Here is a 27,530-nt window from a genome sequence, read left to right as displayed (position 1 = left end):
TACTTGGTAATACAAGAACAAAGGCACCAATACACGGAATTAAGTATTCAAAGTATTCAGAGAAGAGGAGATTCTGTTTCCTGCAATACATAGTTTATCTGTTGAGTTCACAACTTCAGAAGTCCATGCAAAGACTGCAGGAAGATTCTTAAGTTTCTAGATCAGAGTATTCTATACAGCATAGACTGCACAACTCTGTAAATAACTGAGTTTTGTTCTCTCCAGCTAAAGACAGATGAGAGTCTATTCCTCCTTTCTAATTAGGCTCCATTGTAAAGAAGGCAGTGCTACAAGACTGGGAACTGCACTTCTGACTTTCAGGCATTAACCACCATCACAGAATCTAGAATTCAGTTTTAGGTAGAGGATTCTAAATATCTATTTTAATATTTGCACAAAATATTTATATGCTGCACTGCATTATAGGTTTGATGGAGATACCATTTTTATCTTAAGAGCAGTGGAGGCTACTTTTGGCAGTCAGATTCAAGCGCAACCATAAGGTGTGTGTGATAAGGCCAGCACTTCAAGTTTGCTGCCCAGATGCAAATTCTGCATCCAGCACATCTAGAAGGCTTTTCTGGCTCTCTTGCACCGAGGTTGTATGCCAGCTTCTTTGTGCTGGTTTAAGAATGTTACGACTCCTTATACTTTTAGTCCTTCTTTTGGATTGGTTTTCTTATTCATTTTTCAATAGTAATTCTCCCTGAATTGATAACTAATTACTAATTAATAATATTTTTGAGTTAATTTATTCTGGAAACTACAGATTTCCAGCAGCAATTTGGCAGATAAAAAGTTCAGAAGAATACTTTTATCTACAATAGTTAACTGTGCAATTGTCAAATAACTGAAAAGGTCTCCATTCAATTCTTAGGCACCGTAGAATGCTTAAATAACAGTTTGTTGCTTTTTTAATATAATTATGAATATACCCTAATTGAAAGGAAAATTCTAAATGAATATCCACCCAAAATGTCTGACACTCACATTTCAGGTCAATAAAATTCTGTTTCTCACGCTGTTTTTGAAAATTGTTAGAATAACAGGAAGAAAAATATGAAATAGTTCTAAGAAATAAAAATGCAATTGCAATGTCATAGATGGTCTTTAGGCTTTCGGTTATAATAAGTAAATTATATGGTTTTGTTATTGGTTACTTTATTAGGTTGGTTTTGTATTCAGTGTTTATGCCCTTGTCTTATACTTTATTTTAAGCGTATACTAAACAGACTTGACAAGAGCAACTCAAAGTTCATATTTTCTGTGTCAATTAACTTCCACTTCTGTGAAGTAAATGTATCAGACAAATAGTAAATTTACGAACAAAGATAGCAATGCATAGTAATTTCTGGAACAGGAGTTTATTTGTTTTCTTTTTCTTTTTTGATCTTTATATCCACTGGAGATAATACTGCTATTATTATTATTATTATTAAGTGAATTTTTATCAGAAAATTGGTGATTTTTTCACTTCATGTAGCAACTACAGTCACAGGGTGACATAATTTAAGTGTTTCAGGATGTGGAAGGTCATGACCCCAAAGAGTGGAGCTGTGCCTTTATTTTCTTTACCATAAGACTACTCTCATGACATAAACACAGATTGTTCTTTAGCAATTAAGACTATATCCTGGGTAGGGGAGACAAAGTGAAGTAAATATAACCAGTCCCTCTCCATTCTCTGCTTTCAAACAGAAACCTAGAAGAGAGAGAACTGGATTCTAAAATAAAAATACTAATGCATTGAAGAAAAACTGCTTCATTAAATTGGGTTGCCTATTCCATTGCTTCATGAACTCCATAGAGTTCTTAGTAGCACTCTTTGACAAGATCTTCAGCTTGGAAAAGAGAAAAATTGTCATGTAGATAAAATATGCCTTTATGTCTCTGTAATATCTGCAGCTCAGAAATGAACATAGCAGAGCCAGTAAGGATGCACTAATCCTTTGGGGTTTTGTGCAATTATACTGCTACAATCCAGTCCTCTTTTTCTGTATTATATTTTTGCTAATGGAATGTGAGTTGCTAATGGAATGGTGAGTTTTTAAGTAAGATTAGAATTTGTAAGTATTTCTCTTTCAGACGTGAACAAGAATTCAAAGCTTTCTATTTGGTATTTGATATTTTTTAAATTATGGTGTTTTTTCTGTTCCTTTTTGCTTTGCTGATAATAGTACTTTCCTCTGGCCTTAAGAAAAAACAAATGGAGTAGAATTCTGAGTTTTAGAGAAACCTGGCTTCCTCAGGAAACATTAAAATGCAAAACTTTTAGAAAAGCCAGTGATCTAATATTCTTGTCCATTGAAAACAGCTGTACTGCTTTTGTCTTCATTCTTTTAAAGCACAAGTATCTTATATAGCATTCTTTTTGCCAAACCAGAACAGAGAATCATTCTTGCTATGAGAACTAGATGTCATATAGAGGAGTACATTTATGACAGCTGAGGTGTGAAGGTATAGGAAAACTTCGCATTGCATCAAGAAGGAAAGTCCATTACAGCAATTACCAAGGTATAAATGAGTAATTTCAATTAATGCCGTCTTAGATATTTACAAAAGAATTCATTTAATTAATCAATTTAATTAAAAAGCCTGCTCCCTTATTTGTAGCTGCGCTTTAAAAGCAATATGTTTGTTCATCCACTGTACTGCATCTTGGATTAGAACCACCAGTAATTTCTACATTCAAAATAGTGGCAAGGTTTTACTTAAATCTTACAGCTTCACTGTGCAAGTACTTACCTTGTGATTTCTGTGAAAAAAATACCCTTCTTACAGAAGATTTGCACTTGCTCCGTTGTTCTAAATTCACTCCAAGCAATAGGTTCCTTTACAAAGAGAACTGTCTAACATTCAGAACAGTGGTTAAAAACTGGTCTTTTGAAAGATATATTTCCTATTAAAGATATTGCTTTAAAACTTACCTATTCAGCCTATCAAATTTTTAATTTTTTTGGTTTGTTTTTGTTCTGGTAAAATGCTTGTTCACTCTGCATTTGTCAAAGGGAGAATGCATAAAATTCAAGTGTCAGTTAGGAAGTATAGGCACTAAGAAACTGAATAAAATATTCTATACATCTCTGTATTATGAAAATCAAGTTATTCATAAATAATTTCCATCCTTTTCCTCTTGAACTTTGAATTCTTTGCTTGTTTTTTTTCAGTAAAAGGCAAGTGTTTCTGTTTCATTGTTAAATTTCCATTTGTGAATTTTTCCCCTTCCCACCTTATGGCAGAAATGTGAAATCAAGTGAGGTCAAGTCAGAGAGCTATGAATACCGTATTTTTAAAAACAATTCAGACACAGGCAGCTCGCCAGAACAGAATAGAATGCTTACCATTTATTTGTATTTTACCACTTAAATGCTTGTTTCAGAAGCTAGTCATTCATTTGTTCTGTTAGACTAGTAGTGGCTCTCATTGCAGCTGCTCTCTTGGTTCAGCTCCCAACAGCTCCAGCTCTTTGAAGTCAGCTTCAGTAAGAGAATTTCTGGAAAATTAGCCTACATAATCAAATCAAAGTGGATTGTAGCTTCTATTACATTGCTGTTTTGACTTCAGGAGAATCCACTGATGTAAATGCTGTAAGTGTGATCCAATGTATATGTGTCTCTAGTGGACAGCATCTGTTTTTAACACATGGAAATGGATTTGGATATGTACAGCACTGTCAGTAATGTATAGCTTAAATGTTGGTGGATTCCCATAAGTGCTCCCTACGTTATTCCCGTATTTTTCTTTTTTAGAAAATACAGTTTTGTAACTTGGAAACAAGTTTTTGCCAAGCCTAATTAACATATCGCTTTTAATGTAAGAGCTGGAGGGAAGAAGTGTCGTCATTCACAGTGTTGCCATACCCCTATTTCTTCTACCAGTTTTCAAGATTCTGTGCTGCTGGAAGCCCAGCCCAATAAATGTTCTGTTCTCAGCCCTATGTGCCAGGCACACAGTGGCAGGGGAGAGGCAGATGATTGCGTGGTGCTGGACCTTTCAATCTGGACTGCTAAATTTGAGACAGCACCAAAAGAATCTTATCCTTTTGAGATTTTGTGGCTCAAAGCAAAATCCGAAATGCAGATCTGGTTCCCAGTGATTTCATATTTCTGATTGCATTCAAAAAAAATTTCTAACTTGTGCTTGACAGTTCTCTGTGCAGCATTTCCTCTTTTCCCATCCCCTTTCCATGGCTTATGAACTCTCTGAAATCAAGTTATTCATCCATGAAGATTCTGATTTCATTTTAAGGATTCTTCTCAGAGGAGTATAGTGAGTGTTTCTGCTTGATCAGACATGCCGGAAACATAGCTCTTCACTGAGGTTGCTGCACTGGTAATTTGCTGCTCAGAAGATAAATTCACAGACTGAAGTTTTGTTTTGCTTACATCTCCTTAGTTTGAATCTTAATTTAAAAGAACGGTATTTTTTTTATATTTGAAGATGTGGAAGTCTGAGGTTTTGTCTGATAGCTGCATACATCATACGTAAGATTTTCATCATCTTTTTTTTATTGGTTCTTCCTCTTATACCCAAAACACTTCAAGTTTGATGCTCCCAACACAAATAAAAATGGTAAACTTAAGCAACATCATAAACATGAATTAATTTGTGCTAAAAGCCATCATGTTCTTTTACATAACTGTGGGAAATATGCTTTCTTTGTAAGGCAAATTTTATTTCTTTATCACATATGATGCTAAATGGCTGCTCATTGAAATTTAAAAGTGATTTCCTAAAAAGCATTTCCCATTTGTAGATGCTGGATATGAATATAATTGCATACAAACATTTTGTGTCGCAAATTTTAAAAACCACGTCATTAAATTCAACATCATATGTTGGTAATGTTTTAATGTTCTTTGAAAGCCAAAAAGCATCTTTACAGTCTTAAACTATGTCTGTGCCAAGAACATTTTTATTAGTATAGAGTCATGTGGGGAAATAAATACTTTGCTCCAGCTCATAGAATTAAAAGTGTTGTTCAACCATTCATTGTAGAATGGTAAGAAAAATGTCCAAAAAAAATTGCTTTTGAACACCAATGGAGAAGCTGAAATATAATTCTAGAGATGCTGTAAGAACAAAAGAAAATGGTTGATGCCCTTCTTGTGGACTCCAGACCCCAAAATTCATTGACTGGTGGCTTTTAAAGCATATCAGTGTTTTAATTTTATTGTTGCTGTTCGTGTGTTCATTTTTTTTTCTAACAGAAATGGAAAGGATGTTACTTCATCAGTTACAGTCAGCTTCAGGAAGCTGGACTGTAAGCATCAAACACAGGTCTTATGAGTTTTTAGAAATTGCACGTTTGATTCAAAATCCTTTGAAATTCAGCGAAATTATGCTTTTTTTAATCCCAAAGACCTTGGATCGAAAGGGTCAAGGTCCACAGGCCTTGGACCAGGTGGAAACACAGCAGAAAATCAAAGTGCCAAACAGACCTTGTCCCTTCACTACCAACACATTTTTAGATATTGACAGTATCTTGATATTAAAACTGAATTGTGCATCCCAAATGTAGCAGATGGGATGAATGAGGAGTGCAATTCTCCTCCTTTCAGTTCAGGTGATACAGTTGGCTGTTGGAAGAGAAAGCATGGTGCTGTATCGGAAAGCCCTGAGTGGGTACCAAGGAAGATTTTATTGCATTCTCTGTCTCCGTATTCATGCAAACTTTGAGTTTTATGCTGGCAAACCTTCTTAAATCATTTTTAGAGTTACTCATTTTCTCTGTGTCCTTCATGAAACACGTACCGAAGGATTTTTACATATATTGAGCACTCCCAGTGCAGTTGAAATAAATAGCAGCTCAGGGGCTTTGCATTCTGAAATAAATCCAGCTGTAGGCATGTCAAGTTAAATTTAGTCTAGATGTCTCTGTGTCTCAGTTTTGTGTTTGTAGAGTAAAATTATCCCTCAGCCTCACAGATTTTATAAAAATAAATTTCTTCATGTGTATAGGGAAGTTTATTATTTTAGAACAAAGCACACCAGAGAAAGTCTTCAGTAATTCTCCATTCAGGACAGTTTGGATAGTGTTTAATAAGTAACACATGAAACCACTTTTTGAACAGGGAGATTACAATGGAATAGCCTTATCATGTCTTATGCAGAAGTGCTACAGAAAGTAATTATAATTGAATCATAATACCTACAAGTCCAAAGAAAAATAAGGGCTGCACTCATAATATTGAGGTAATATTTCATAACTGCTAAGTGTTTAACTTACCGATGCTATTTGGTCACATTTGAACAAAAAAATTGTTTTAGAACTCACAAAATCACTTTGATGTTTACACCATTCAAGAAAAATAGTTACTGTGTTTGGAGTAATTTGAAAATTGGGTTGTTTTTATGGTGCATTGGAATTGGCTGTTGCAGGATCAGGGAAGAGAAGTGCGAAGACGGTTGAAATTTCATTTAAAAGAAAAAGCTTCTAATAGAAACGAAACTTATTTTAAAATGTCAATCTTGTTATTGTATGTCAAGGGTTAGGGAATAATTTATAGTGTGCTTGAGGACAAGAGTTTTATATATCACTTCTGTATTTTTAGCTCATGTGATTGACAGTAGCTTAAAAAGACAGTTGAACTGGAATGAGCAAGAAGTTGAAAGAGTCTTAACACCAGTTAGGCAGAATGTAACTCAGACATCTAACACTCACTTCTGTGGCTGTTTTATAAGTCAAATTGGCAGGATATGAGACTGTACCAAAATAAGACTGAAAGGTAGCAGGACAGTTTCACAGTACACAAGATTCTCAAAGCTCCCAGGAAGGTATTTCAAAGAAAGGAATTCAAGGAAAGTATTCTTCTTGTTTTACCAGCAAATGTTCTTTAAAAAATGCAGGTTATCTATGTACAGTGTTACACATGAAAGATAATGCTATAAATTATTATTCCCATTTGGCCTACTATTAATTCATATTCAACATAAAGCCAGTAAGAGTTTAAAAATATAAACACCTGCATATGTATGTATTCACACAAATACACAACAATTAAGTTAAACTTTAAAAATTTCTCCTTGTCTCATACTAATGCTTTTAAACAAGAATTGTTTTTAGTAGCAAGTACATGTGCAAGCCAAGCAGTTAGTATCATTTTTAGCTGACAGAGAAAATAGAGCTGTCAGGTTGCCAAGTTTTTTCCTTTTCTAGTACTGCCCTGAAAAGATGGGGTATAAAAGATGGAGAAAAATTGGGAGCAAATACAGAGGGTCTCTGTCACATTGGTTAAGTTTTCATAATTCTTTTCAATAAAAACACGTATTCTTTTAATGATGTTCAATATGCTACACAAATAATTCCCATTTCTGTAGCAAGGGTGAAGGGCAGCAGGAATCTCCTCCTCTTATATCTCTTTGGAAATAAAATTTGTTCACTCTGCCTTTATTTACACAATCTACTTCTCAAACTGCATAATACTTCCAGGACATTTGGGTATTTCTCAGGATTTTCCTTCAAACAAATAAAGATCAGTCAGTGATACAAGTAGTAAGATTTTTGTTTTAACAAAGTATTGTGCTCCTGGAGTTTTTTGTGCCTTACACATCCCGCTTGGATTCTGTTAGCACAGTTTAGGAATGTACATTAGAACTTAGGCACAAAGTATTTGACATTAGTTTTTATGTCTTGATTTAAAATGGGCCTTAGCTTATATAAGATGCATGTTCTCTTCAGATTTGCGTGTACTGCTTGTTGTTGCTTCTCTGAACAGAAACAGCATGATTTGAATGAGCCCTAAGCGGTCCTTAAAATGGCAAAAAAAACTTGCTTTCTGTCTCCAGTGTTGTTCATATAACGTATCCGTTTGGTGTCTTGTGCTCTTAAAAACATAAAATCCAGCTCTTATTTTTTTCTTCATATAAATGAACTAGATTATCTTAAAGGTCCCTTCCAACCCAAACCATTCTATGATTCTGTGATTCTAAATGTAAATTATAAAAACTACTATGAAGAAATAACATATTCTTTTTTCTTTGCCTCTTTTTATTTTCAGCTATTAATCAAGTCTATGCTGTCAGTTTGCAGTAGCAAGTTTGCTTTCCCGTTTGCTTTCTTGACCAGCAGTTTACTATTTTGTTTCCTTTTTTGCTGTAGGTATCAGAGTTCTTTCTTTTCTATCATTTGGGGAGATTTCTCACTTGTAGTTTTAATTGATGTGTAAGATTTTGTTTGAACCCTCTTTTAGTACCTTTTCATTTTGCTTCTTCAGAACAAGGCCAGTTCCAAGTGAGGGAAAATGTATAATCATTGTTGTATTTGCATCCCAGAAGTCTGTCTTTTGCATTTTGATCTTATTTTGTTTCAAATATGGGATAATGTCTCTTTTATTACTGCTCCAGTGAAAGGAACCAATGCAACCCTCTTGTTTTTGTGGTGCGTTCATCAATCCACTTCCACTGTCCTGTTTGAAAAGTGGTTAGCGTGAGCACTAATCTGACCATAAAATGTCACATGCTTATAGTCTACTGCAGAACAAGGATCAAAATCAAATAAATCTTTATGTAAAAAGGTGGGAGACTAGGAAAAAAAACTCAGAGAAAAGAATTTGGAGGTAGGAAGGCATATTCCAGGTTTGAAGGTGACTTTCTTTATTGTCTAGGCCACTAAGCATAACACTTAATAAGCAGCAAAAATCTGCTTCTGAAGTGATTTTGCCTTCAAAAGTTTTTTGCTTATATCTTCCAAGTGACTGAATGAGTAACTCCACTTGTGGACTACAACATTGTTCATGTCTAAATTTTAGAGAGGAGATCACCACCAACAGTGCTTCTCCTTTTTAAAAATATCTTAATGATTAATATTTGCTGTTATCAGGGGGATAGAGGATTTAGCCACTGCAGCGTGTATGGCAAGAAGATATTTCTTGCCACTTAAATGTTTAGTAATATAAACTTTAAGTAACATTGATGTGAAACAGTAGTGTTCTGTACTGAAGGTTATTCAGTGCCAGTCACTTGTTCTACCTCTTAGGTAAATCGCACTTAGAAAAAGCAGCCACGTCCCACAGAGTAAAGTGTCTTCATATTACTACTGAGGTTTCACATAGAGATTACATGAGTTATACACCAGCTCACTTATGGTGTGTGCAGCACCTCTCAAACGAGTCTGGCATTTATGAGACTGTTAGAGGAACAGAGCTTCTAAAGCGTTAACTGCCGCTGTGCTTTTTATATTCTGCTTCCTTCATTACAGCTTGGCAAAATCATTATCTTTCCTGTACCTTGGTCCTCTGTGTCTGTGTATGTTTGGGTTTCTGCTGGTGGTTCCACATTCTGCATGCTTTCTTAAAAGCAGAGCAGTATGCTCTCCCATAAACGATGAAGGTCATGGGTTAGCCTCCTACAATCTCTGTATACTGAGAAATGGGCTCTTTTTTTTGGTGATAAATCATGTTTTGGTGTCATTGTTCTGAACTGTTCTTCGTGTTGTACAACTGAGTTGAAATGTACTCACGTAAGAGTTAGCTTTTCATATTGGGCTGGAAACTCTTCATCTTTGTGTAGCAATCTGTTTTACTATAACCAACGGCTTCTAATTGTACCTCCCATAATGAAGAGCTGACTTTAAAACTCTGTGCTAATCTTGTTATGACTTATAAAAGGTAAGTAATTTATCTCACCGTTCCTTATAATCATGGTAAAGTGTTAAAGGATTTTTTTGTTTTTTGGTTTTTCATTATTTTTCGCTCGAGATTTTCACTTGTAGCGTAAACTTTTCTTTGTGTCTTTTTCTGTTTTTCTTGTAACTTTTTTTTTTTTTACTTTTGTTTGCAGTAAAGCATACCACATAGACTTATATAAATCCAATTTAGTGCAGTCATTAATTTCCTTTTTCAGACCAATTGTGATTGATAGAAATTGTCAGCAGGTTTCTTTATTTTACCATTCCCTTAATTTAGTTTTGAGTACTTTTCTTCATGTTCTATTTAATGCCTCAGCCTGTGGGAGAAGGCTTACTCTACATTCTGGCATGATAAAATTATATCTTGAAGAACATAAAATCCAATTTTCAACTTGCTTTTAAAAAAAAAAAAGTTAAAAAGTAATGTGAGTTGACTGTTTTAGGTTTTGTTACATTCTGCCTGAACTACGCAGGGGAATGGAGCTGAATGACAGCCTGTTGTATCTTCTGCCACCTTACACTGTGAGCCGAGGGGTGGTAGAATGGATAAACAATAAAGCTACAGTTTCCTTGTGTAAGGAGAGACAGCCACAGCATATTATTTCTGTAACTGCCTGTCAATGAGAGTAATTACAGTAGATAACAGTATTACTGATCACTTGCCCCACTCAGTCATGGTACTGTGTGCAGTGTGTTATGGTGTGAAAATAATAGTTTTCTTTTGTAAATGTCACAGATGAAGTATTAAAACAAATAATGAGTATTATAAAAGGCACTTAAAGCATATAACCCCACTGATACAAAGATCCATTACAGCTAAAACTCTGTGTGTTAAAAAACTTGTGCATTTTATTCAAAACCATATTGTACTGCAGTTTTATTTTAAAATAGCATTTAGGATATCGATGTGAAGTTCATATTAAACAAGCAAATATTACTTAACAATTTTGATGTCAGTTATGTTAAAACATGGTTTGTATTCTGCAGCTGTGAGCATAGGTTGGGAAACAACCAAGTCTAGCTGGTCAAGCCTTTTATTTTATTGTCATGGATTCCTCTTCCACAGCTGCTTTTAAAATTTGTGGGAAGCAAATAATTTCTCATACTGCATGAGTTGCCCATCAGGTGAGTGATAAAATGCAAACTTTAGGTCGGTTGTAAGAAATCAAAAAGTTAATTTAAATTTGTCACTGAAGTCCTCTGTGTGCACAGAATTTAAAAAAATGACCTGTAGGCAGCTGTGTGAAGCCAGCTGTGTGTTGTTACCGTTGTCATTTGGACACTGTAAGAGCAAAACTTTGTCAGCACGTATTTTATATTAGAAGATTTGATCTGCAAATCTCAGCTGCTCTGTTCATTATAAATCTCTTGTTTTTGTCCATACACTAGCTCCACTATAGGTTGGAAGGGCTTAAAGATGAACTCAGGAGGAATAGAGGCTACAACTCGAGAGTAACTATTACTGCTCAAAGGAGCTGTTTTCCATTCGCAAACATTGCTTTGCGCTATGGGTTTGGGCTCCTTCTGTTCCTCCACTTTGTTGAAGACTCTCTCTTGACTTCCATTTTACTTCTTTAGCACTGTCTTTGTCTGCTAACATTTTTCCTCCTTCTCTAGTAGCTTTAATCTGTGTCCTTTGGATCACATATTTTACTTAGTTTATTTTAGTAGATCGTTTCAAAGTTTGTGTTTTGTATTTTTGTTTTTATGCCTTTTTTTCTTTAGGACTACGTTATCTCACTGAGTTTTGTTCCGCAGTTTGCTGAATTGCTTGGTTATTTTGCAGCAGGCACATTCCTCATTTTCTCTTTTCATATGGTTTGCAGTGAGAAATAAGAGAGCCTCTTCCATTCTATACAGTAGTCTTACACATATAGGCCTATGTCTTCTTTGGCATACACTGTCTTTTGGCTTGCCACGTCCCATCCTGCTTCTCTATTTCTCTCTCTCACTCTGTGCCTCTCTCTGTTGTGCTTTCTGTCCGATCATAATACCATCCTTTTGGTCCAGAATTGTCCTTTGGTAAATTACAGATAAATATTTACTTCTTCCAATGAGAGATCATTTCATACCTTTGAAATTTGATAAAACAACTCTGGGCCAAATTTGGGCATCATTGATTTTTTGTTTGCAGTTTTCTTGTGTAGTATTTTTGGTGGGAAGGAGGGAGGTTTTGGTTTTGATTTGTTGTGGTTTTTTTTGGACAACAGTTTTTTTCAGGAAAGGACACCATAATCCACTCTAAGTTGCAACATTACTTTCCATAAGTTATTCCATTATAATAAATAGATTGTGTTGCGCTGTAGAATCTGATTTTTTATGTGAATACACATTTGGGGCAAGCTGCTGTGGAACAGAAGAAAGAGGTTTAGAAATGGGGCACAGCTCTTTTCAGCCTTAAATGGCTGTTTCTTTATGAAGACAGTCTTTTAGGGGCTGAGTGTGTATCATTCCTCATTAACTGTCAGACCATACATATTCACATTCAAAACAAGTTTTCTTTACCTACAAATTCTAACGGTAGTCTAAAAATAATCTGGATCCATTCCTTCATTTTTCAGCAAATATAAAAGTTTGGCAAGGAAAATTGCACCCTCAAGTGTCACCTGTGCTATTCCGCTTCTTTTACTATTTGTACTTAGTTTTGCTTATTATTCCTCCCAGAAATTTAGCAATGCAGCTGTCACTAAAGTAAAAACAAGAAGGATTCAGTTCATACTCTTAGTGGTTTGTTTGTGAAGTTTGTGTTAGCCTGTGTGCAGCCAGGGGTTTGTCCATAAGAAGATCTCCTTGTTCAGGTCTCAACAGCCCAGTCAGCTGGCCTGTCATAAGGCAGGTTGCTGCTCAAATTAGTCTGTCTAAAAACTTGCACGCAGTATTCGTATATAGAGTGGGATCTTTCCAAACTTGAAAATTAACAAGAGCTGACATTTCAGTAAAGTTCAAACTGTGTTGTGTTTACAGGACTGATACTCTTCAAAAACATATTTTTAAAAATCTGTATGGTAACCAGATGGAGCTCTAAATATCCTGTGTTAATAGAATATAAGACCAGCGTGAATCCGCCAATTTCACTGCAGTCAGTCATTCCTATCTGGAATAGCACAGTGGCAGTAAGCATTCAGGGAGGGGATTTATTGAGAAACCAGTTGTCATTCTCACATTATGATGTTTTAAAGTAGAATTGCACTGTGAAATTCATACTAAATGTAACATTTCTTTTAACTGAACAGAAACAGCGAAGTAAATTTATCTGGCTCCAGGCAGGAGCTGTCTTTACAACTGTGAGCTGTCTGTGCAATTTGAAGAAGGATTATTGAATATTTTCAGAATCAGTTTAATTCTATAAATTACCTGTCCATTATCAATAATGGAATTTTAACACTAGGCAGTAATAGTTTTTGTCTAATCATAAAACAGAGGACATAGATTCAGAATTACTGTAATGGCAATTGTACATAAAAATGTGGATTCTTCTTTTAAAACTGGAGCTTAACAAATAATTTTATTCGCTGTGTTCTTTGAGTTTGCTCTATTAATCTGTCCTTACGCCACCTTGGGTTTTTCTTGGAGGGAAAGTTTAAATTGCCTACATTAGATTCTGATCATCAGCTAGTGCACTTGTGCTTAAATACATTTATTTCTTGTAGAGCAGGGACAAATGCTGCTGAGAATATGTAGAGCCTCTGTCTTAGATCCCAGGAGCTTGCCCATTTTTTCTCTGTATTTTGCATTCTTGTTGACTTCTGTAGCTCATAGGCTCTGTGCTCTCTCTGCAGGTCCAGTCTAGGTGCAGCAGCAAGGAGAACATCCTCCGAGCAAGTAAGTACTGAAACTTCGTATCTGTGTTGTGCAACTAACACTACCCACAAGACAGCAAATTATAGTCAGGTGAGGAGGATAAGGCTGGAATGAAATTTAATATCTTAAGGCAATGAATTTCAGTCCAAAAGGAAAACAAAAGTGTATATAGCTTATAGTGTTCACATATTAATTGATAGTGGCCTTTTAATTTTTCTTCTCATGTTGCTTTTCTCATGACACTGAGGTCCCCGTTGTTTGTGATGATGTATTGTTGTAAATGATGCTGTGTGTGGAAGTGTGTGCAAGGACATAAAGAAGCAACACTCAAAGATGATAAAAACCTCAAGCTGAAAATACACAGTTTTTATTTTCATACCTGAATGTGAAATTCAGTACAGAAATTCAGTTGGAGTACATAAAACCCAATCAAATAACAAAAAGGTTAAGAATTCGGATTTGTGCTAAACGACCTGAGGTCTAATTTGTTAAATGCCTTTAATTTCTGTTTTACGGGATTCTTTCCTAGTTTAAAATTTATTCAACCATAAATATATATAAAACAACGTACATAGGAAATTGGTTGTAGGAGAGACAGCTGTCAGGAATTTTCTGCATTATGCAACCAGTTGACTTAGCTGCTTCAATGCTAGAGGGTCATTTAGTCTTATAAAATGCTGCTTACTGTAGGTAGTCATCTGATATTTATGAAAGATACTTGGGAAGGTCTAAGGAGTTATTTAATGTCATCTACGTGATGCCTTGAAACTAAAATATAGTACTCGTTTCTAGAACAAAAACTGTGTAAAGGATTAGTAGTTACACATGCATCTTTGTTTTCTTGTTTATTAAGGTTATTCATTTAAATGCTAAACTGAAGGGATGTTTATTTCTGAGTATGTGCTTTTGTTGTTTCCCTTGTATAAATACTGGGTGATACTGTTGAAACAATGTTTCCTTGTCAGAAAATAGGATATTTAAGCTGTGAAGCTTTCTAACTGGATTTTACCACAACCTTTGTCTAAACAAATGACATGGATTAGACACAGAGCTCCAAATTTGATGTTGTACGCTTAACAACATTCAAAACATTCAAAACCTCTGGATTCATTCAAGATGGCTTTAAAAGGACAATTGTTATTTTCTCGAGTAGTTAGCAGTGAGTTTGAGATAGCAGTAGAACACAAACATGTAAAAACATATTTACTGGAAAGACTGGATTGTTTCTAAAGAGAATTGTGCTTCCGTGGAGACAAAATTCTTTCTAAAAATAAACTTGAGGATTTTTTATACACCATTTGTAAAAAAGTACTCTATCAAAAGTACTGTAGTAGCAACTAGTGTAAAATAATGCATATTTTACTGTTTGTGAAACAAAAGTTTTTTAATCCTGTATGGCAGTACAGAGGAACAACAGGGAAGGAGTTTGTTTTCTCTTTTGCTTTGGTGTTATTAGAGTAGCTACTGACAGTTCCTACTGTTAACCAGTTAAAAAACTTAACCAGTGTGCTTCTTGGAGGTACGTAGGTCTCTGCAAAAGTGATGCCTCCGATTTATTTCCATGGAAACTACAAGAGATACAAAAGAGCATACTGCGGCACGTTTTCACTATGGAGCACTATTTTTTCAGTGTAGTCACCAGCATTAGCTCTGCATTTTCACCACATTCGTAATGGAGTGTTGTTGGGAAAGTTCAACCTCTAGTGCCATATCGTGAGCATCAGCCTCTGACAATGTGGGCCAACATAATAAAATTGGAGGCATTGCTTTTGTAGCAGCACATTGTTGCTAAGCAGATTTTTTTTCAGTGACATGTACGTGGGGAAAGGTCTGGGAGCTTGGGCACTTTTTTTTTCTGTGCTTCAGAAATGCTTTATTTTCAATTTCCTCATTTTTATGAGGTTTCTAACAAAATACAGGCATAAGAATGCAAAAATTGTTGTTGAATCTTGGAATGCACCTTTCCACTAGTTACACTTGCCTCTTACAATATAATTTCCATAATTTCTCACTAGTTTGCTTGATAAGAAACTTAGGTTTATGAGTGTGAAAAATCTTAGTATAATTAAATTATATTTGATCAACTGTTTCTCACTTCCTTGATATGACTACTACTATGTTAAGGGAAGGAATTAAATGAGTTAGAAATTGTTTGTGCTAGACAAATTCACAGCACCTGCTTTTATCATCACGTTATCTTCTAAATACTTACAAAGACATTGTTTGAATAATTTCTTTCAGAATCTTTCCTGGGACTGGAATTAAGTCAGCAGTTTTATTTGTCTCCATTTCTTCCTCTGAAAGATCATTACCTTGTTAATGGCAAAAAATGAATTAACGAAGTCTCTCACATAGCAGATTTGAACAAGCATGTGTCAGTGCTGAAAATTTTGTGTAGACAAACATTTCTGATTCAGCAAAATATAAGATTGCACGGTTGTTTCATAGAAGACTACACTTAGAACAATCATCTGGGTTTTTTTCCAGAATGTGAAGGCATGGGCAGGAGAAAATGGGATAAGTAGAAAGCTATTGCAGAGCAAAATCATGTCATTACTAACTATGCTTTCTGTAATTTCTTAATACTATCTTAAAATCATTGATTTTGCTTTAGAAATAATTACGAATTAGCTACTGCCTAGTAGGATAGTAATGGATGGAAATGAGTTAAAAGCAAGCGAGTAGAGACGGAAGAAACTGGGAAGATATTAAGGATGATCAAAATTGGAACAGAAATACATGAGATAAAAATTGTCAATTAAGGAATACAACTGGACTGAAAAATGGCAGACAGACAACTTTCAGATTTTATGAGCATGCTGAGGAACATCGCTGGTAAAGCCAAGTGAAATCAATCATTAACCATAATCAGTGTATAAAATGTATATTAGAATTGCAGACGGGCCTTACTACTGTGAGAAACTCTACTGAGGATGTCTTCTGCGTACAGCCAGGCACAATACCTCATGATGCTTTAATGTCCTTTTGTTGTTCTTGTTGTCTGGATAGGGAAGGTGGCCACGTGCTGATGATACTTTAGATTCATTTTTACGTAGAATTCTTGCCACATCTTGTACTTCTCTGAAGCAGTTCTTGTTAAAGTCCCTATTATACTCTTTATAGTCAAAGCACCATAATTCAGTTTTGTTGTCTTTAAGCTGCCAGTTTCCTGGTCTTTTCTTAATATTCCAATGGCTCTTTCAATAAGACTTGAGTAGAATCACCTTTTTTTTCTGGAAATCTCCAGATTTATTCTGCTGTTCTACAGAGCTGTGTCCTTGATCCCCTTTCCTTATACCTTCAGACCTCACTGTGACCCATCAAACACAAATTCAGCCACTCTGTATGTGCAAATCTCCCTACTCTGTAAAGTTGTCTTGTTTTGCATGTCTCTAACATTGATTCCTAGCCATCACCCCGTAAGTTTTACCAGTCACTATGGGCCAAACATGGTCCCCCATAGCATTCCACACTGATATTACCTGAGCTTCATCTCTTCATATTGCTCTATTTTCCTGCAGACTGTGCATATTTCTTGCAGCGTCGTTCTATACAGATCTTGAGATAGGACTTTCCCTCTCAATCTGAAGTTATTCTCAAGGTTCTTCATTTGTATTTCTAGATCATCCCATTTGGCTCCCACAAATACCCTCTTGTTACAGGCAGATCCATTCAAGATATTTCTAACAGTATCATTTTCTTAATCTTTCGGCTTGTATCTTTTACTCCTTTGTGCATTAGTGCAGTAGTTCCTTCACTTTTGTTGCTCATCTTCGTTTCAAAATCCTTAAAGCTTGTTGTCCCTTCCTGAGAGAGTTTATTCTCTCTCAGCATTAAGAAAGCACAAACCCTGCCGGCTTCATTTTCAAACAGTTTTTTCACATTTTCTTCCTTGTATTTGGGGAAAGCAAACTTCTATTGATCAATCCTTCTATCTTCATGCACATCAGAATTTAAACATCACTTATCTTGCAGTCACTTTGATGACTACAAAATCTTGCCCATGGATAGGATGCCCACTGACTTGAAACACTGTCTGTTGTTATGACTCCCATCATAACTTACACTGCAAACTCACAGGAACAAGGTCCACTGTTATGTTTTGTTTGTGCACAGTGTATTAATATGTGTTTGTGGAGCATGATTATACATGTACTACTAGTAGTAATGATCAGTAAAATCCTTATTGATTTGTGAGTTGCCAGTGTTTTAAAGACAGTATTAAAAATCCTTATTTACAGATGCTGGAACAGCATCAACAACCGCTTTAAATTTCCAGCCTTTATATGCCGTGCTAATGTCTCTTTTCTTTGTTAATTTTCACATTAATGTCTGATACTGTTGCTTATTTTATCTGGGTTTAGTCATAGTTGGGGAAGAAATGTGATTTGTGTTCAAGTTGTGATATACAGAATCTTCTGTAGACCATTAGAGTCAAAGGTATGGTATATTAAATTTCTTTCCAAGGACATTATTGTAGATTTTGAATGGGAAATGGAGAAAAAGAACATATAATGGAACTCAGCAGGTCTGATTCTGACTGTCAGATTGCAGCTGCCCATCAGAAGGTTGTGGAAACAATCTAGGAAGAATGGAATGAGTGAATGGTTTTTCCTGAGAAGTGGAACAGATTTGGCTTCAGATTATCATCCACCGTGTTAGATACTGCATCCTTTTTGAAATACTTCTGTTTCTGATTAACTGATCCTTTTATGCTTATCAAGACTTCTGGTGTATATTTCATGACAAGAAAAGATATACACTTTTGTGAATGGTTTCACTGCTAACTGCTTTTTGTATTTAATCTGCCTTTTGATGCAGTACCTTCCTAGCATCTGTCATAAGTGTGATAAGTAACTCAATTAATTTACCCCAAAGTGCTTGATGTATTTCAGCAAAGTGATTTAAATGAACATCACTGTTTACATCTGCGCATAGAGGCATGCATAACCATAGTGCTCTCTTTTCAGGTCACAGTGCTGTTGACATTACCAAGGTAGCAAGAAGACACCGCATGTCTCCGTTCCCATTAACATCTATGGACAAAGCCTTCATCACAGTTCTGGAGATGACCCCAGTGCTTGGAACAGAAATCATTAATTACAGAGGTACTTTACACATAGTTGGATTTTTATGTGAGAAATATGATGGTTATTTCCCATTTTTACAATCTTCTTAAGTGTTTGTCCTTCTACTAGTTTTTATGAGAGGTCTGAGACTGATCTTCTCCAGCAGAAACGACTTTAGGAAATGACAATAATTGGAGTAGAATTCTCCTTTCAAAGTCAAGAGAATGTGAACTAATCTCAATCTGGCTTCCTGAAGGAATCTGTAGTTGAACTGTAATGAAATCTGTGAATAAATTTTCTGATAATCTGTGGTACATGCAACAAAGCTAAAACCAAGAAGCCACAGTTTGCTTCAGCAGTGAATGTAACACTGGATTTCTGTAGATGCCAACTGGCTTCAAATTGAACTGCAATGATTCACTGAGTTCTTTCACTCTAAGAGTCTTACTTACCCCCTTTCTAGTCTGACATTGATTAAATGCTGAAATACAAATAAGAGTGAAGTTTGTAGGGACTGGGAAACCATCAGGGATTCTTCCTGTTTTTCCAAAGGTGAGGTGATGAGCAAAAAGATAGTGGCACCACAAGCCTGAAGAGTGAAAATGTTCAGGTTCTCAGTAGACTCCAGGTAGCAGAGCAGTACAGATGGTTCCTAATTTGAATATTCCCTCTTCTGTCTAGAAAGTTCAAAGATTACATGTCCTTCACCAAATCCTTATTCTGTTATAAGCCTTTGAGATGTTTTCACATTGACAGACTGATTTAGTGTACGTACTTGGTAACAGGGAGCATATCTCTGAGAAGATACTGAATATACTGCATTCAGAATAGCACCAAAACTGGACCAACAAAGAATATGCATATTACACACTGCTCTTTCATAATGGTATGCAGTTTAGTATCCTGGGCATACCTATTAGACTTTCTTGGGTAGTTGTCCATATTCTGGGCCTGATCTTCAGGCAGCTTTTAGATGACAAGTGTTGACGTGCATTTTGTGTGGAAGATGTCTGTGAATATAGGTAAGATACAAAGTTTTAATGCCATACATACCTCCAGTTTCAGTCCTGCTATCACTTGGATACTTATTTCTTTCTTTTTTTATTTTCTTGTTAAAGACTACTTGCACTGAGAATGATGAAAGGAATGGTGTGCTGCAGTGTAAAACTGTTCCTCATAGCAGTTCTTTTTTTGTTGTAATGTGCAGTATAAAGTCTGCTACCTTTATTAATTTTTAAGAATGTGCACCCATTACTTGCAGTCCAGGAATTTTCTTAATTGATGCGTATTGAACATTGTAATAAAAGTATAGAGGAAATATAAAGAGCTTAGTAAACTAGGACTGTTTATTAAAAGAGTTAGTCATTTACAGGCCCAACTTCCTTTTTTTTTTCATTAAATTTAAAGGCTGCATTTTGTGAACAGCATAATGAGTGACAGTGCTAGGTACGCTTATTTAAGAAGTATACATATGAAAAGGCATTTGTTACAGATAAATCAACATGGGACTTAGTCTGCTAGAATAGTTGTAGCATACTTTGATAACATGTAGGCAACAAAATGTAACAGAATATTGATGGGAAGGTTCAAGCACTACTGATATACTGTTAGCATCCACCTCTGATGTCATGGACCAACATAATAAAATAGGAGGCATCACTTTTGGAGCAGCCCCCATGTGGACAGGAGCTTTATTGCCAGTGGAATTAAAAATGTAGCTAAAAAAAAAATCTATTAAGGAGCCAGAAAATGAACATAATTCTCACATGATACATATAAGTTAACCATTTATTTATGTATATACACTGTTCTTATAGGCCAGTATTTATGCAGTTACAAAAGCAGTGAGTAGCAGTCTCATATATCTAATCTGCAAACCTTTTCAGTGGAATTATGGTAAAATTCGACAAAATCACAGCGTATATCATGGCCTGCTGCCACATCCTTTGGACAAGTTTTCACAATTCAATTTATTTCAATATTAAAAAATCAAAATATGGGCTAAGTATCAGGTTTTTCTTACTGCTGATAATGCTACCATACAAATAGCAGAGTGATTCTGTCTAGACTGCGCGGTCTTCAAAATGTCCTTACAGAGAATGAAGGTAATTGGTCTCGCTTATGTGTTCATCTTCTGTATAGAATTTGATATATTCTTGTTTGTCAAAGGCAATTTGATTGTTTCTGTTCTTATTCTATGACATGGGAATATGCTGTCAAGGTAAGAGAAGGCATTCTAGTATACCTTATAATATCTTATTTGATATTATACTTTGTCTCTTCGTGTTGCCTTATTAAAGACACCAAATCCATGCCGATTCTAAGTCTGGAGCTGCTGCAGAGATATATATACTTGGTTTAATATTCATATAATTATACAAACAGAATAATATTAACAAAGACATATTCCTTAGTATCTTGGCAGCGTAGCACAAAACCACTTCTTCTAAGTTATTTTTCAATAAGTATTTTAGTGCTGTAAGAATTTCTAATACATAGTATGAAATTACAATATTAAGCCTTTAGGAAACCTCCTAGAGGATACGTCTTTGTGATACTACAAGTTTAATTATTATAATCTACAGATATAAATCTCCTGATGGGATCTCAGATCAATTCTCTCATAAGATTAGGGGAGGATGAATAGTTACCTTGTGAAAAATAGTCTTTCACATTAGTAAATGTATTGTTCAGTGCCTGGATAAATGATTTAAACTCTTTTATATTAAAAAACAACTGGACAGCCCTAAAACATTTCACACAAGCAGCATAAACCAAAGGTGTTCAAGCTTTATTCCACCCACTGTTACCCATGTCTGATACGAAGCTCCCAGTTAGCCTTGTATTCCAGCTAGATGCAGTTACCTAAACCTTATTTTGTGGATATACATGGCAAAGTCTTCAGGCAGCATGATAGCAAGTATCGTTTTCTAGCTAAGAACAGGAAGTTTAATTGATACCAAAAGTAGAAAGTAGAGACAACTAAGTCTTAACAGGCCATTAGACTTAAGCCTTGGAACTGAGGAGTTTTGCTAATTGAATTCAACAGCCCTCTAACTTCTGCAGAGCTTGAACATGCTTTTCTGCTGCCCATTCGTTCTGAACTTACAATTATTTTTATAGCACTGCATTTTCACCTCACAGCGTGAAGATATAGTAGTATTTATGAAATAAAAGATTTAAAGCTACAGTACAAAACCTGTCATCTCGCTACTTTATCCCAGTACCAATGCCCTTGAAAATCAAAATTCTTCACAGAACTAACCAGTTTCACCAATTGAGCTTTAGAAAAGAAATACTCTGATTTGAAAAGTGCATTTCATGTCATTCTCCATTTTGCATTAGAATCAGAAAACTGTGGGCATTTCATGAAGCTGCTTGATGACGTGAAAACATTTCAAAATATGTTTTGTGAATTGCAATTAATTAAAATAAAGTTGAACGAGGTATTTCTTAAATGATTGTTCACATAAAGGGGAGTAAAGAAGTGTTTCAGATTGTCCTTTAGTTGCTGACTAGCTTCATTTTGAAAGCTCTGGCATTTGAAGGCTCTGGCAAGTAGTTCTTACATTTTTCTCTGCTTAATGACATTCATTCCCACTACTGCCTTGCCATTTATTCACTTCAGATACAGCATGGCAGAATGCCAGGAACATACTGTTCAAATTTGCTCTGATTGGTGTGATTTTGCATGCAGACAAGAAGTAAAATGAAGATACGGCGTGCCTACTAAAATTAGAAGCATCACTTTTGTACAAGATTCTGTGTGTCTATGAGCAGAGGTTGTTTTTACTAGGCATTTGAAAGCTGGCTTTTCTGTGCTATAATTTAAATGTCTGCGTGTTCTTTTCAGTGCAAATGTTCAAGCACTTTCAGTGAGCTTTCTAATAACTCCCATACTGTGTATTACAGTGATAAGCAGAAGTGCTAATAGCCATCACAGAAATGTTTTTCTAGTTGCCGTAATACATTTTACCAGAACTTTCATAGTAAGCCATATTTCAAAAATACAACATAAATATTTACTTGAGGCTGAATAGTTGGTATGTGAGTGCTATGATGTTAGAGTTACTGTAATTATAAACAATTGCTTACTAAATCACATTGTGGTCCTAAGTAAAATAATACTTTGCTACAGCTGAACATTTCCAAAACACATAGGTGCATTTCTTGACAAAATATGTGTGTTTACTTAGAGACCCAGTCAGGTCTCCTACCTTCCTAGCAAATCCAGAGGGATGTAGATTTTCCTGTCAGGCTGCAGAAGGAGGAACATACTTTATTCAAATCTTTTCTTTCTTGGCATATCTGATATCCTACAACATGTTTATCCAGACAAATTCACCTGGAAGGAGTACTCTTCTGAGTATTTCTGAGTGAAAGCTCCCTCTCATTCCTTCATGCTGTCAGGTGCATTTTGCCTTCCTGTGCCACAACATGCTCCTGAGCAGTGGCCTCTGTTACAGAGCAGTTGCTTAGCTGCTTCTACTTAAACATACTGGAATCCATCTGATTTCAGTAGTTCTGACCCTTCCTACTCCATGTAGTTAGAAATGAAATAAATCCTCTTTATCACTGTGTGAAGGGATAAGATAGATATTTTCCACTCCATTCCACATTGTACAAAATGGGCTCTTCCTCGCACTGTGAAAGCAAACAGGTAAAGTACGTGAGGGGGAAGTGGTTCATGCCGGTCTCTACAGTGAGGCAGAGCCAAATTACAGCTCATCAGTCATGGTTGCTAAGTGAAGGGAAAGAGTGTTTGAAACAGCTATTAAAATATTTAGAACTACTACAGCGTAAATTTACATAAATAATCCTGACACTTATGTTCACTCATCCTCCAATAATGAGAAATGTTATCAGCAATTAGGCAAAGCTAACCTATTGCAAAACTTCTTTTTCAATTTACTGAAACATGTCCATCGTTATTGTTTATGTGCTATCCTCTGTGCTTATTCCATTACCTTTCGTGTTTTGCAAGAAAACAAAAAAAAAAAATTAAATTAAAATACAGAACCACATGCAATTTTAAGAGATTTCAGGATAAACAATATATTTTTTTCAGTCTGATCACATATCAGAGCTGTTACCTCTGTGTTTGGTTACCTGGCTTTCAGATCAACTGTCAGTGTTTTTACCATAATGGATCACTTACTGCTGCTCCTATAAAAAGATTCCAGTTTGTTTGTTTGTTTCATTTATGTAGAGGTTCTGACAGAAATCAAGAACCTGAGAGACCTGATCTGTTCATGAGATCTCTCATGTACACATTCCATCCATCAGAGCACTCTGCTGTCACTCTGTTTTCTTTTTCACTAGTTCTAATGAATGGTCTTTTCTCTTTTCTCCTTTATAGATGGAATGGGCCGAGTCCTTGCTCAAGATGTATATGCAAAAGATAATCTACCACCGTTTCCAGCATCTGTAAAAGATGGCTACGCTGTCAGAGGTAAAATCTTATTTCCTTAACATGCAGTGTAGAGCCAGTAAAACTACTTTTCAACATGTCTTTGGTTCACTTTCATGTTTTGTCAGTCAAGCAGCACTTGTATTTTGGATCCAGCTATGGATGTTTTTCTTAAGATTTGCTCCAGTTCATTGCTGGAATCATTGCTAATGCAACTATGTGAAGGAAGTTCAATTTAGGTCTTTTAAGTGGATACATGAACAAATGTACATCTATGTGTGCTCATGGACATGTACCTTTGTTGCTAATGAGTTCCTTGGAAACACGAAGAATTCCATGAGAGTAACAGAACATCTGTTTCTGAATAACTTTTGATTCTTCTGTTCCTCTGTTGTTGACTTCATCAGAATTTTCTTAGCTGTTACATCATTGAACTATTACAGATCCAGCTCCCTATTTGTGAATTATTTAATGATTGCCTTAGAAAATTTTGAAAAATACGTATCAGAGTGTTATCTTAGGGAGGCACCTCAAAAGAAAAAGTGATTTGTATTTCAGAAAAATTTTGGTTACTGTATCTAAATGAGCTGCAGCGTTTTACGGAGCAGGCAGGGAGCTGTTTCCCCAAAGAACTGAGTCTGTCTTCTGCTTTGCCAGTAGGTGCTTTTGACAAGCTGTTTCTCTGTGCATTTCTTTTTTCCTCTTTAAAGGATGACTAAAGATATTTACTTAAGTACCTGTAGAGAGAAATTAAAATACATATGATATATGAATGTGATTGAACATTATCCTGGTAGTGATATCCTTGTGGTAGGTGTTGAGTCATTGTAACACCATGCTGAAATTCAGATACAGTACCCAACTTCCTTTTAAAGGCTTTAAGAGGTCTTTTTTGTTATTAGTAGCTGAAACAATGGAAAGCAGGTGTCCACAAAAAAGACTGTCTGCCAACCCAGGCAGTGGATGTAGTCCCATAAGCTTTCCCATGGACATTATAAGAAAATTAACTTTCAGCTCTGCAAGATAGATTTGACTGGAGCTGTCTGTTATCCATGTGTGTGAGAGACAACAGGCAGACAAAAATGGCCAGTAATTGTGGCAAGATAGTGCAGATATAGCCAGAGAAATACAGGTAATATAGTGCTGAAAAAGATGAGAGGGGAAGCTCTGAGTAGCATGCTGCTGACAAGGGCCTTGGGAACAAGAGAATTCTGTCTTGCAAATTGATTGCTACAAGGTAAAGGAAAGCAAAAGTTTTGTCTCAGTAAACATGCAGAATGATCAGAATGGTCGTGAACTCCTTTCTTAACAACTTCTGTGACAGATAAGGCCCTAATTTTGGTTGTGGATTCAAATAGAATAACAACATTATTGTTCTTGTAGATCTGTTATCTCAGGGTATGAGAAACAAAGCTTGTAGACAGAGATTATAAAGGATTAGCCTCAAAACCTTCTCTAGTTCTTCAAGCTGTATCAGTTCTATATCATCTGTAAACCTTGTCTCCTTATCACTATTAATTAGGGAATAAATTTTAAAATAATGTAGCCATTAAGGATTTTTTCTCTTCTTTTGGAAGATCATCCCAGTGCATTTTTTAGGTTTGACTACGGTATTCAGTAGTATTACATGCATTATTCAAGTAGTGGTAGAGTCTCTCTGATTGCCTGGAAAAAAAAAAAAAAAAAGGCCAAATGTAGACAGATTTGAGTGAGCCAGAACAATTTCCTCATTACAAAAAAATTTGCTGTTTTACAGGAAAGTTTCATTTAGTAAGTCAGTTTTAATGCCATGCTGTCTTTATGATTCTGTATATTTAGCAAAGAAACAGCTAATAAACTTGAAAAATCAAGTAACAGTTAATTTGTGAAAATCTCTGAACCATTTCACAGAGAAATCAGTATTGCTGCTATCAACTGCTTAGAAATCACAGATTGGAGATTCCTGTGTTTTTTGTGTTCTGCATTCTTTGATTATGCTCATTCATATTTTAAAGATTTTTACTATAACTATGAGGACTAGAAGCTTCCTTCATTTATAATGGAAACATGACTATTTATAGTCTTTTGGTTCTAGTGCTGGAGCCTTCAAAGAAAACATCAGTAATGCAACTTCACTGTAAGACCTTTGAGGCAGGCAGAAGCTTGAACTTTGCTAGGAATCATGCCGTTAGTGTCCCTGTAAAATTACAAATCTGACTGATCTAGAAGTCCTGAAGACTTGCAGTTTGTTAAATCAGTGATCTCTGCCTTTTAACTTTCAGAATGTCGTCAACAAAGGGTGTAAGGTAATTAGTTCAATACTACTTCCTGAAATCACAAAACTAAAAAAAAGGTAGAGAATGCATATTTCTGAAGCAGCCCTGCTGCCCTTCAGAAAATCCAGCCAATGTAGTCTGTAACCACTGCACTTGTCCACATTCTCCAAAAGCAGAAATAGAATCTATAAATGTCAATAAAGCAGACAACAGACTGTGTGAAAACATGTGATTCCCATGTGTTGGTCTCAGAGAAAATTTTGCTCACAGTGGGACATTTTTATACATGTAAGTTCATGAACTCCCTTAAGTCTTTGTTATTAATGTAATTTCTCCTCATCTCTTAATCCTGCTTCCATATCACCAGAAATTTTCTGTTAAAAATCCTGTGGCACCTGTAATTTTCAAAATAATAAACGATGACTTAAAATTTAGAATGTTTGCAAAACTTCCATAAACTCTGTTGTAATTAAACTGAAGAACTCAATCTTAGACCATTCTTTAGCTCTCCTGCTCTTAATTTCTATTACTGTCATTTGTTTTGGTTCAACCTTTACCTTTTGTGTTGTCCATCTTAACAGCTGCAGATGGTCCAGGGGATCGATTCATCATTGGGGAATCCCAGGCTGGAGAGCAGGTAAGCACAATTTCTTCTCTCATTTTTCTTTTTAAGTGTATTTTTCTCTTGTAAGGTATTGGTTTGTATTTTCACAAGCCTCTCTAGGGCTTCCAACATCAGTATTCTTGGAGGTGGCAGGAAGTAGGACGCAGCTGTAAAGCCTCCTGCTGTGTGCCTTGGGACATGATTTCAAACAGTGAGGTAGTACAGTTACATAAGGAACTAACAAGGATATCCTAAAATACTTCAGAGCATTGTGCTGACATGTCCTATAGGAGCACATACAATAATGTTCTGCCCTAGTACAAGGTTAGTGGACACAAGGTTTCTTGTGGTATTACAGTTCATAAACAGAGAGAAGCAAGATTGAACCCTTTCTTGCTGACAGATTTTAAAAGAGACATCAGCCCAGAAATTGTTTCCACAAACTGCTCGTATATTTTGCTCTGATTCCTGAAAACAGAAGTGTGGTTGGAATTTTGTTAGAAGCCTTTTAAGAAAGGTAACAATCTGAACAATCTTGTGGAAGCATCAGAAGCTTGATTTGCTTCACAGGGGAACCCAGCAACATAGTTAGCACTATTGTTCCTTTTACTGTTTGTTTAAAGAGTCCTTGTGCTCATTAGCAGATACATGGATTGAGTTTAAGGGAAAGTTGGGGTAGCATCAATTCATGACCTGCCATGTCATATAAGTATTCATAAGTAGAGACTGTGATTCATGGCCAGACTCAAGAGTACATTTGATA

General features: G+C 35.7%; 1 protein-coding gene across 3 annotated transcripts in view; it reads left to right on the top strand.

Moving 5' to 3' along the window:
• The window catches only part of GPHN (gephyrin), a 263,015-nt gene that overhangs the window by 198,315 nt on the left and 37,170 nt on the right, over positions 1–27,530 (top strand). For 2 of the 3 annotated variants that reach the window (XM_042865243.1, XM_042865251.1), the window contains 4 exons: positions 13,381–13,450; positions 18,400–18,537; positions 23,858–23,950; positions 26,745–26,800. In XM_042865243.1, the coding sequence (XP_042721177.1) occupies positions 13,381–13,450; positions 18,400–18,537; positions 23,858–23,950; positions 26,745–26,800 (357 nt within the window). Of the gene's footprint in view, positions 1–11,017; positions 11,081–13,380; positions 13,451–18,399; positions 18,538–23,857; positions 23,951–26,744; positions 26,801–27,530 lie in introns of all 3 variants that reach the window. The other variant, XM_042865257.1, reaches the window with a different exon arrangement.

The sequence above is a fragment of the Lagopus leucura genome, unplaced genomic scaffold, assembly GCF_019238085.1.
Source record: "Lagopus leucura isolate 7727_CA_CO unplaced genomic scaffold, USGS_WTPT01 Super-Scaffold_1, whole genome shotgun sequence".
Classification (NCBI taxonomy): Eukaryota; Metazoa; Chordata; class Aves; order Galliformes; family Phasianidae; genus Lagopus; species Lagopus leucura.
Note: the sequence above shows the minus strand (reverse complement) of the source record. Positions and strands in the feature narration are given on the sequence as shown.